This window comes from Vanessa cardui, chromosome 21 (genome assembly GCF_905220365.1).
Source record: "Vanessa cardui chromosome 21, ilVanCard2.1, whole genome shotgun sequence".
NCBI lineage: Eukaryota > Metazoa > Arthropoda > Insecta > Lepidoptera > Nymphalidae > Vanessa > Vanessa cardui.
In genome coordinates this window covers 7,710,400-7,722,698 of record NC_061143.1, presented here as the reverse complement: position 1 = coordinate 7,722,698, position 12,299 = coordinate 7,710,400, and the positions used below count along the sequence as shown (strand labels likewise).

Genomic DNA, 12,299 nt, shown 5'->3' with positions numbered 1-12,299 from the left:
GAATAAGAATTCTAAATTATTTTTAACGCTTTTCATAAGGATTGTACTAGGATTTCAAGTTTAATAAAATAAAATAAATAAAAAATAACAATACATGATCTGTTCCTCATTTAATAAATGGAATGTCTCATTGTTTTATATAGAGAAAAAATTGAACTATCGTCAGTTTCCGTTTTGTTTCGTTACTATTTCTTAGTGCTAATTATGGTAAGAATCTAATATGTAATGATTATTTGTATCATCTATGTATATTAATGATGAATATTTGTTACTTTATATATAAAACATTAAGATATTTTTCTTTAATGTAATTAAACAACACGAACTTTGAAAGACAGTCCTCATGGCGGGAAAAAGAATAGATTTTGGATATAGAATTTAACGATATATTTATAATTATTATAAAATATATATGATAAATCCTAAAAAAATGTTTTATTTTTGATATAAGACCCAAAGTTTTTTTATTTTGATTTCAAGTAAGTTGATTATTGGTTGATTAAGTTATAAACTTTATTTGTCGCTAGATTACTACATTTTACCGTCAATGTAGAGAATAGTGATGTACATAATCGATCTATCACGATATATTCTTGGAATTAGAGGTGTTTATATTGATACCTAATTGTAAATACTTCAAATTCTCAATACTGTACAGACTAATGATATTTTAATAACATTTACTAGAACATCATTGGTTTTTTAAAATTACTACATAATATAATTAATACGATCTGGCGTGCCAGCATCTCAGTTAAATTGATTTATTGAAAATCTATTTGTAATGTTATTCTTAACATTCGTATACAATAAGATAAACTTGTATTATTTTCTGCCACTTTTAAGAATGATTAAGAATTATTATATTTAGCAAGCCTTGGCAGAATATACTAGAATAGTATTAAATTTTTATCTATATACAGCTTAAAATTTGACATTTTTGATGTTGACAATTTATTGTAAACAAACTGATATTGGTATGGAAATGTATAATGTACTTTTATAGAAAGAAAATTAACAAAACTATTATTGATATATGAACTTCGACGGCCTATACAGCAAGAAGAACAATGTGGGTATTTGGTTATGGTTCTTTAGTGTGGAAAGTAGACTTTAATTACGAATATAAAGTTGTAGGTTATATAGAAGGTTTCTTAAGAAGGTTCTATCAGCACAGTATTGATCATAGAGGAACACCAGAGAAGGTAATTGTTTAAACAACTATAATTATACGAATGAGATTGCTATTACTACACACTCTGTGCAAGTTGTCTGGGAGGTACAACTCACTGATCAGACATTTTAACGCCAAATAGGAATACTTGGTATTGTTCATACATGTACAAAGGAAACAACATGTAAGACTATGTGAGTTGGATTGACCACATATCCTTAAATGCGCGGCCTAGCCATTCAACACAAAAAATGATTTATCAAAAGGATAAATATTAGTATCACTTGCTATCATCATTTGTCAGTCTAGCTTTTAATGCAATAAAAAACTTTATTTGAATCATCAAATCAATTCATTAAATGTAAGCATGCATGGGTAAGTCACATTTAAGGTACATTATTTTGATAAGTTAATAAATTATTTCAGCCTGGGCGTGTAGTGACTCTTATACCTGCTGCTGACCCAAGCAGTAAGGTATGGGGTGTAGCTTACAAAATAAGAACTGAAGATGTTGAAAAAGTCACAAATCATTTGGACTTTAGGGAAAAGAATGGCTATTCCAAGAAAACAGTTACATTCCATCCAAAAGATTCAAATCTACAACCTATTATGTTAACACTTTATGTAGCTACAATGGACAATGAATCTTATGCAGGTAATTTTGTTATTAAAATAATTTCAAAGAAATATTTAAAGATTTTATTTAATTACTTATTTTTAATTAGATATTAAGTTTTAATTTCACAATAGAATTGAGTGATCAATGTCATCCTTAAACATAACTATTAATTTTTTATTACACTTTATCCTTCTAGTATTAATAAATGTTAACATGTTATTCAATTTCTCAAATAATTTTTGTCATGGCATTCTATAAATTCAAATAACAAAATATTTTATATTACCATAAATTTAATGTAAGCCTTATATTATTTCAGGTGAAGCACCTATAGAAGATATAGCAAAGCAAGTCATAAGTTGTAGTGGCCCAAGTGGTTCTAACAAAGAGTATGTATATAATTTGGCTACATCAATGAGGCAGTTATTTCCTGGCATTGAAGATGAACACCTTTTCGCACTTGAAACGGCAGTCAAAAAACTTGACCCAGATTTATAGAAAAATGTTTTGTAATACTGTATTTTATTAGTAAATATTAAGAATGAGATTATTGAAATATAATTTACCATGTGGTATTTAGTTCTATAATATTATTGAAATGAATTATTTTTAATGTTTTCTGCTCACTTAAAAGGCTTCACATAAAATAGGCAGTATGTCTAGTTATAAAATATTACTATTGCTTTTTCTGCATGGAATACAGCCTCGTGATTGAATGGGCCTTACACCTGCATGGCTTAGGGTGAAACTGCTGGCTTGTGGCAGGTTTAATTTAATTTGTAAACTAGAATAATAAAATATAATAGTTAGTAAAATATGAAAAAAACAACAGAAATAATAGTAGCACTATTATAATATATGTATTTTTTCATATATAAAAAAATAGATAGTATTAAAAAAATATAGCAATAAGTAGATAATGTCAACAGTGGCATAGTGTTCAAAACCGACATTTTTACGTATATTATATGGAAAATATGTTGGTTTGCTCCACTAGATGGCGTCACTCATTTTATCTTGTCCTCATAAAAATTTTTCGCCTTGCCACGTATCATCATCATATTTATTAAATAAATATAATTTATTATTTGTTACTAATCTACCTTTGGAATCATTACAATCAGTTTTGTAATCAGTGTATTGATATAGATGCGAAAGTAACTTTCACAGCTTAACCACTGAATCGATTTCAATGAAATTTGGTATGAAGCAAACTTGATCTCCAAGGTCTGACAAGGACGAAGTTACTTTTTATCCCTCTGGTGGGGTAGTTCTGGGAATAAAGGGTTGTAAATAACTTTACAGGTTACAGGCGAGTTTCAAGCTGTTTTAAAATATACATCAGCTTCAATTCTAAAATGTAATTAAAAAAAAAAAATTCATTAAATGATGAATAAAGTACCTAATTACTATTATTTTTGTGTTATTTTCGTAAGGGCTGTGGTTTATTAATACTTAGAATTATTTTAAACAAACTAGTGTTTATTATTATTATGTTATTGCATTATTTGAAACATTTAAAAATATTTGTAAAATAATGTGTGTGGTGCTATGTTAAAACACAGTTGTATAATTTGAAATAAAAATATGATAATCCAAGTACAAAATTACTTACTTTGTTCTATTTATTTTTAATGTGTTCGTGTGAAAATTGTTTAAAGGCCTCAATATGAATATTAAGACATATTTCTTTTTTTTTTAAAGAAAGATGAAAAATATATACAAATGTATGATTATAATATGACCTTTTTAGTTATATTCACTTTGAAGTAGGAATTATATTCTTTTTTGGGGCATTATCTTGTTAATATTAATTTGTAGTTCAAATATATATTTGTTTATACTTAATTTACACATGATGATATCCATATTTTTGTCATGTTTATTTGTACGGCTGGCTGAAATATAAATATTAATACATACAACTAAGGTCGCCCTTCCCGTGGTCTTTATATATTGAGACAAGTTTTTTTTTGAATTATTGCTTTCGTTTGAAATGTTGTATTTTAAATTTCGTTCTTGTCATACACCTTATAAAAATAAAAAGCATTTATACATTTTAGTAACATTTATTAATGAAAATAATTTTGCTTATAACAACTAGCAAATACTAATTTTCTCATTCAAATTCAATAAGTAATGTTTTAGAAGATTGATAATTAACAATAATACTATTTACATTCATTCATATACATACCTACCTATTTCAATTAATTATAAACTGTGAATATTAGACGATAAGGACCGATTTAACAAAAAATATCCCATGCAGCCACAATAAAACATTACAATAAAATATGTAAATTAACATAATATTATCACATGCAAAACAACATGAATCATTTGAAAAGGAAACTTGAACAGGAAACTTTTATAAAACTAGGATTTAATAAATAACTATGCAAAATAATTATTGTAATTATTATTACATTATTTTATTTTTCTTTACGTCCATGGTAACGCTTATTTTGTAAAAAACAACATACTTTAACAAACACTCAATAGCAAAGTAAAAACATTTTTTTTACAATTTAGCTTTAATTTAGCTTTGCAAATAAATTATAATTTGGTCGACAAGGAGTGTCACATCACATGGCACTCACAATTTATCAAGTCTAGATAACCTATTGCATTAAGATAAAAAAGGGAAGTACTGCCTTCATTAGCTTCGTATGCCAATGTAATTATTAAACATATCTAAAATTAGTATTATTTCTGTTTGAAATTATTTCAATTTTTATCAAATGATAAGGCGCGCTGACGTCATGTCATGTTCTTATAGCCGGACCTACCTCGGAAACAGCATTTTAAGTTATTTTCCATTAATATAATATATATTTATATATTTTTAAATTATATTCAATGGGACGTTCCAGTTCTGTTGAAAGAATAATCTTGGATAAAATCTTTGGCAGGACTTTGTTGTAGAGTTATTGTTTATTTTTAATTTTCTTTCTTAATTCCTTTATTGCGACCGAGAAGTTTATCCAGGAAACTCCTCTTCCTCTTCACTTTTTTGCCACCCTCTTTATGGTTTTGTATTTGTTCACCCTCTGCGGTCATTTTTTCGATTAAGGCTGGAATGGTAAGATCGCCAACATTATCGATTGGTACTTTCTTGGCAGATTCTCTACTAAGTTGTCGTTTAACCGTTGATAATTCGGGCACGTAGTCGTTCTCTTCTAACTCCGATAAAGATACTTTGGAATCATTAGTTTTACTGGTAATGTCTTTATTGTTTGTATTGTTTAAGTTTTGTTTGTTTTCTGCACCATTATGTAGGATTTCTACATTTGGTTTGATATCTGCTGTTGGTTTATCTGAATTATTATTATTCTTTTGGTCATTCGTAATTTGTTCCTCCGATTTCTCGAACACATCATCTGTTTCAGTACCATTCAGTGCTTCAGAATCTTTTTTGTCGTTACTATCAATGCTATCGCCGGCACTCGATGTCGACTTCGGAACCGAACCTACTACCTTTGGTCTCGTTGGAGGTAAGTTCCAATTGACAGGCTTACGTTGTGGCGAGTAACGTTTAACTAATTCCTCGTAAAGTTTTTGATGGTCAAGTTTTGGTGAACTTGGTGATTCATTGGGTAAGCTCTGATGTTTTTCTCTTTTTTCGACGTTTTCACCTCCTCCGTCTCCTTCGTCTGGAGAGCCTAAGTCTACAACAACCCGACGGACAGGTGTCGGCGTTGAGTACGGTTCAGCAAATGGAAATTTATAAATATTAAGATTTTCAATTTTGTACCTTATTGCGGACACAGTATTAGTCGTAGGAAGGGAAGCACGTACGCCGCCTCGGTTTAGCGTGTTCTCTCCCGGTTCATGTAAATTTGATTTTAAAAAGTCTCTTCGCAATTTCGAAAGCCTTCTATTTCTCTCAGCCATACTGTATCTGTGGTCGACATCGTCGCTTTGATTGAGTTCGGACGTAAAATTGTCGGAATATTTTCGTGGTCGGTATTCGTAATGTCGATCTTCGCTCCTCGTTTCGCGCATGCTGGAATAACCAGGAGTGTTGCGTTTAAAATTAGACGTTGTTATTCCGTGGTTAGTCGTAATGATTGGATCGACTTCCTTGTACGTAGGTGTCAGCGCGGTCGGGGAAGGTAGGGGTAAAAACACAGTGTCGTGCTTTTCGAAAACCTCGCGCCGCTGACTGAACTGATTCTCGCCGATCATCTCCCGCGACTTCACACTGGTTGTAGGCGATTTCGCCGCCATTTCCGCTCGATAACAAACCACAACACTTTTGTTATTGATACTATTTTCCTGCAAACACTGTATTTCTATTTTTATACGGCACACATTATGACTTCACCGGTAACATCGCGCCTATAAAAGAGTACACGTCTACACGTTAAATTGGACAATAAAGGTAGTCCGGTCGTCCGTATAAGGCGAGCCGTCCGCGATATATAATGATGAGTGATCAATAGAGTGGTTCCGATAAGATATGACTGTCATGTAGCGCTTTACTTATTTTCTTTATCTTTTAGCAGTCGAAACAGTTGTGTAAATAGAAGCGAATGAACACAATCATGTTCGTAATTAATAGCGGACCGAGTGAAAGCAACCGGCGGCGGCGGCGGCCGATCGCCGAGCGTTCATTATATAATGAATATTAAAACAAGCGTCCCGAATACGATGCGTTAGAGCAGCTCACCGACTCCGCAGACGCTAAACACTACGATATTTAATTGACACACTGAAACGAGCTAATAAGCCCTGTTAATATTTACTGAAGTATAAAGATATAGTAACTTTATTTGTTCGCTAATTAAGCAATAATTTACAGCGAACCATGTAGATAACTTAAGTTGTTGTATTTTTTTGTACCTACACACACTATATCGTGTATATGTATGTGAAAATATTTCACAAGTAGGCATTCATTCAAAGTTACGTAGTAACATAAAGCTAATGTAGACTCAAGCGTGTACAGGAGTTAAATAAATAGTTAAAATGGATATTATTGTCGTTAATAAACAATTCTCAGAAAAGTATATAGGTACATTAATTATCTTAACTAGTTTATTATAATTGCCTTCTTAATGCTTAATTATTTGTTCGAACTCATTAAATCTATTATTTTTGGAAAACTGCATCGATAACGAGTTTAATTTAACACGCTATTCGTTTTATAAATAATCTTATAATACTATTCTATTTCATGATTTTGATTAACAATTGGAATTTTCGTTACTTTCAAATAGTAGAAAATACAAACGGTTTCTATTTTTGTAATGAAATATACTTTTGTTTCAATTGACTTTGCTTGTACGTATATCTAACACGAATGCGGTTGAGAGGTTTGTCTTGTGTGGTCAAGTATGTAGAAATCTTGGGTATTTCATAACTGACCGACCTCTCCGCTTTTAAACATGATAGTTCGCTCTTTTTATTATTTAGGTTTACGTCCTACGGTTTAAAATAAAACTGCGTGTAACAATAAAAATCACAAATAGAATATTTTGAGATTAACAAAGAAATAACAGATATATACGATGTAAAAGATTGTTTACAAATAATAACAGTACCTATTACGTAATAACGGCGTCATCGCACAAAAACAATACGAAACAGTAGTTCCCTGAATTCATGTGTGCTTTATTTATAAGCTGTGACCAATTTTTTTGTCATTTTACCCGGGATCCGGTGCTAATTTTATTTATATAGCTACTATGAGTAAGTACACACGTTTCTCTATTTGTAGCAATTCTCGGTCGGTCAATGACTCGATTAGTTTCTTCCCAAGACGGTCGGTCCCTAAAATGCCCGTGAGTGAGAAACGTTCGAGTATCGGGCTGTTATTTGTACAGTGATATCATTTCATTTGCATACAGGTTCGAGGTATTTTATTAACCGTGCGTTAAATATGGTCGTATGTAGGTGGTACGTATGTGTAATGATTAGGTGTGGCGAATGGCATTTTACATGGTCAATGAGAATTTTTTGAATTGAAGATAATCTAAAAATAGACTTCTCGTATCAACCTAACAATGTTGCTAGATTACTGTTCGCAAATATTGTACTTATTGTTTGATTCAGAACTATATTATAGCGTTCATGTAGAGTTGCAGAAACGCATAAGTATTTAAAAAAAATGTATCGAATTTTGCAACCAAATATTAAATAAAATTATTTACTTATAACTTTTTCATTTATTGCTATCAACATTAGCTCATATTTTTAGAAATTTATTCATTTAAATGATAAAAACCAAATTTAATTTAGTAATGTTTTGTCGAAATGCCCGAAACTATAAATGACTCAACAATGAAAATATTTTTATTTGTTTACGAGTCTGTAAATGAACATTCCTACATATATCAAGGTTAAAAAATTAAATACGTAGGCACAAAGATATTCATATTACGAAGGAACCAGCTGTGACCGTCAGACAGACGAAACAGTGTAATAAATTAAAGTACGTATATTTGATGCACTAAATTAAATACTTATTAACTAAATACAATATCAAGATCTACAGTCTCAACATATATGTTGTTAATTACCTACGCACGGAAGCATTTCAATAAAATTTAGAAACGTTCTTTCCCTAATTTTAAAAGAGGTCAATCTTGGCACTGGCATTAAGACGTTATATCAAGATAGTTTTATTTGTAAAATAAACGAAAAATAATTCTAAAGCTATACATTAAGGGAATTACCATTTTCAATGATTTTGCTATTTTAATGACAAAATGATAAAGTCAATATTGCTATTAAATTTTAACTAGGTAGGTATAATAATAGTTATAATATATTGTTTTTTTTTTCTGAATTTTTGCCTAGGTTGTAGTTAAAATAGAATGAATATTGAATTTTCCTGAATATTTTTACTGAATGTCATTATAGTAAAGAATATTGGTGCACAGGACGATTCTCAGGCAAACGCTGGCAGAATTATCTGTAAAACTCGTATAAAGCATTTTCTGAGGACTGAAAGACATTTTATATATCCATAAAATTATTAATATTAACTCTACCGTTATTTAGTAAAGATTTATTGGTTATTTATTATTATATTATATATTATTACTATCCGTTATTAATTGGGTCAATGAGAATGTGTAAAGTTGAAAGATTATTATCACTTAAAATAAGTTAATAGTTTGCTTAAATATATTTATGAAATAATTATTAATCCTTCCTAACATAGTAAAGATGGAATTTAATTTAGTGTATCCGGTTATATTTAAATAAAAATTTAATGAAGCCAAATCGTTTACATTACAACTAGGTACATACAAGTTACATTATAAAAACTTTCGCATAAATAAATCGTGTGAAGTGTATTGTTTCAGTTGCATGCTCACGATCAGCTATGGTTAATAACTTTGTGGTTAGTCTAAAAAATCTAGACATAGGTATCAAGGTGTTCGAGTATGACTAACCGCGCTCGCTTGATTGAACGCTCATTCGTGCGTGAAGCTGTTGTCAATTCAAACCTCGCTAAAATCAGATGACGTCACCCATCAAATTAATAAAATTTACTTATGATCAAAGTTTAAATTACTTAAAATCTTTTGATTTATAGTTGATGTATATTCGTGTAACTATTTATGTTTAGGTTAGGTTAGTACCCATAGCATTGCTATCTCCTTTCCTTTACTTATTTCTATTGTATGATAAGGGTCTGTCTTTGTACAGTCTAAACAATTATAGTTAGATTAGAAACTTCAGCATTATACTGAATTGCTTTTAGAAACTTATTAAAGTTAATTTGTAATAAAATGTATATGCAATAATGGCTTTATTTTACCCCTTCTACTTTAGTGATTATCGATCTAACTTTAAAAATGTAGGTAGATATCCATCTAATATTATAGATCATACATTTTACATTGTTATTGACTGTCAAAGTAGACACTGTTTTGTAGTCACTGCAACTGCGGCGGCGTTAAAGGTCACTGGTTCAATGAGCGGGATTCATGACAAATATTTGCTATTCCAGTGTTGTGGTCTGAATAATTTAAGTACACAGTCGCGGTTGTGAACGCTAGCCCTATAAATAGCTACATCATTAAGGACATTACTTTTTATACAATCGTTAGGTAGAGATCGTTTTTTTTCTTCTGTGGATAACAATGTTTATTATATAAGTAAGGTACTTTAAATAACTCACCTTAAGAGATGAAGAAAAAAAAGAAATTGAAAATTCTCTTTTGAGACAAGACATTTTATCATCATCATTACAATCAGTCTGTATCAGTCTACTGTTGGACATAGGCTTTCTCCAACATTTTATTTTACAATACTAGAAGTCTTGTACTATATAAAAATCATTGTGATTCACTGTAATAAAATCATTATCTTTTTGGGGTTAGTAGGTAAGTGAATACGGAATCTTTAAACATCGCAATAACACCGTTTCCCAACCGTTCAACTAAAGCGGAAATGTTATATTTAATCTAAAACACATGCTAGATGCTAAGATGTTTGACAAAAAAGTGACGAAAACATAATAATAGTATGCTCGCTTCTTTTGTTTCGAATTGCTGGTCGTATTTAAACAATTGTTAAGTAAATATTATACCACAATTTAAACTAAAGTAACAGTCGGCGTTATATATTGTTAATTATTTTTCCTGTATATGTAATGTTGTGTACATAATCGTACGTATTTTATCCTTCACGTTGAATTTGAATGTTCGTATAACAATGATAGATTTAGGACGGATCCAATTATATCGCGATGTACGGCTTTCCTCATTCCCTATTGGTCTATGTTTGGGATCAAAGGATAACGGGACGATACTTACTATTTTAGTGCTGGAAGTAAATATGTTCGTAACTTTTCATTTATATGACTTTACGATTTATACTTCCTGAACAATAAAACTTATTTTTAAAATATCGTCTAATAACTCAACGCAGGAAGTGTATTAGAACGATTTTTAAATTTTTGTGGTTTAGTTGAATAACATCGCTAATGAATTATTAGTTTGAATTCTTAAATCAAACAATATTGTAGGTTGCAATAAAATTATTAGTAGAGGTATGTTTGTTACTCGTTCCCACGAATCGGTTGTGTATAATCACCATAACCAAGCTAATCGTTCATTATCATATTAGGATATTAGCAATGTGCTTCGACTTCGGTCGCGTGCAATCAGTGCCGTAGCTAGTTGAGTAAGGGCCCCGGTGCATAAAAAAGAATCGGGCCCTCATCCCCTCTTTCCCATCCCTCTTTAACTAATAATTACCCTTTAAAATTATAGATACCAAATAAATCTTGTGCTCGGGGTCGTGTTTTTCTAGCTTCAGACGCTTAAGGTTTAGTTTAGAGGGCCCCCTAAACTCCAGGGCCCCGGTGCACTGCACCACCTGCCCTACGATAGCTACGCCACTGCGTGCAATTGAGGTTTTAAAAAGGCATACTTTTAAATAAAATGAATGTATAAATATTACGATAATATGTGCCGATAGACGAATTTAAGATACAATTGCTCATGTCTGTATCCTGAATCCAACATATCAAACTGGTGGCAAATAGCATTTGAAAATTATTCAGGACCTTTAAGAACACATATTGAGCAGCTGACTTGCTAAATAAAATATTTATGTGGCTTCAGCTCAATCCATTATTATTACATACAGTATTACATACAGTATATCCTAATGGGGTGGCGTTGCAAAGACTAGATTAATTGAGGTCGAAAGAGCTCAGCGACCAGCGTTATTTATTAAAGGTCGGACATATTATACCCTGTAAATTATATCTTAATAGTGGGACATAATATATTCATATTTTACTACTAGATTATAACATATAATCTTATAGTGCATCGAAAGAGTTTTAGTTAGGTATAAAAAATAAACATTGACGTCAACTGAATCATTCAATGATTGCCACGTTGCTAGGCTGCCCCTGCATAATCATTTTTTATCGCATGTAAAGTGTAAAATATCTATGTACATACATATTTATTGAACAATTTGAACAACAATTCAAAGACTTACTTTTCTATTTACTTATAATAGGTATGTATTTTTGAAATACTAGTCCAAAATTTTCTTTCAAAAAAAAAAACAAAAAAAATTCTTAATTTATTTCTATTTTGTCCTTTGGGTAGGTGCAAATGCACAGTCTCAAAAACTCCTTTCCCGGTGTCCATGTTAATACAAATTAATAAAATCATTGCCAATGTAAAAAGCTACATACAATTAAAATCTTCATTTTTAATATAACAAATAATGTTTCATTATTTGTTAAAGATTTAGTTGGGTTCTGATAATTTCAGATGTATATATTGTTGTTTTTTTAAGGCCTTTTTCTTACGTTAACACCGCGTGAAAGTGATTAAATATTTTTATTGAACATACTGATGTTGTTAAATTGTTATATTATGCATTTTAAGGCTATTGTTTAATATATAATTCATTACTTTGAATTCTTAGTCTTGTTCAGTTACTATTTACACTATTGATTAATACTTGCAAAGTCGCTGACTACCTTTTTTACGCAATGAAAAACTTTAGAAACCCGGA

At 30.5% G+C, this 12,299-nt stretch overlaps 2 protein-coding genes across 3 annotated transcripts; one reads left to right on the top strand and one right to left on the bottom strand.

Moving 5' to 3' along the window:
- The first annotated feature begins 931 nt into the window (after positions 1-931).
- On the top strand, positions 932-2,354 carry LOC124538996 (putative glutathione-specific gamma-glutamylcyclotransferase 2). Of its 2 annotated transcripts, none has more exons than XM_047116295.1 (3): positions 932-1,072; positions 1,601-1,829; positions 2,113-2,354. In XM_047116295.1, exons 1-3 carry the CDS (start codon positions 1,037-1,039, stop codon positions 2,289-2,291), a joined length of 444 nt encoding a protein of 147 aa, XP_046972251.1. In that variant the 5' UTR covers positions 932-1,036; the 3' UTR covers positions 2,292-2,354. The 2 variants fall into 2 exon arrangements, with proteins under 2 accessions (XP_046972251.1, XP_046972250.1); XM_047116294.1 differs by having other exon boundaries at positions 934-1,205.
- A 1,492-nt stretch (positions 2,355-3,846) lies between these two features.
- On the bottom strand, positions 3,847-6,476 carry LOC124538768 (putative uncharacterized protein DDB_G0292292). Its single transcript, XM_047115952.1, has one exon. It carries the CDS (start codon positions 6,024-6,026, stop codon positions 4,737-4,739), a length of 1,290 nt encoding a protein of 429 aa, XP_046971908.1. The 5' UTR covers positions 6,027-6,476; the 3' UTR covers positions 3,847-4,736.
- Between the last annotated feature and the right edge of the window lie 5,823 nt (positions 6,477-12,299).

Excerpts from the sequence above, each read along its gene's own strand:
- LOC124538996 (XM_047116294.1), top strand. The coding sequence starts at position 1,071 with ATGTGGGTATTTGGTTATGGTTCTTTAGTGTGGAAAGTAGACTTTAAT. Across the intron at positions 1,206-1,600 it reads ATAGAGGAACACCAGAGAAG|CCTGGGCGTGTAGTGACTCT; the intron begins GTAATTGTTTAA and ends AAATTATTTCAG. Across the intron at positions 1,830-2,112 it reads GGACAATGAATCTTATGCAG|GTGAAGCACCTATAGAAGAT; the intron begins GTAATTTTGTTA and ends ATATTATTTCAG.
- LOC124538768 (XM_047115952.1), bottom strand. The coding sequence starts at position 6,026 with ATGGCGGCGAAATCGCCTACAACCAGTGTGAAGTCGCGGGAGATGATC.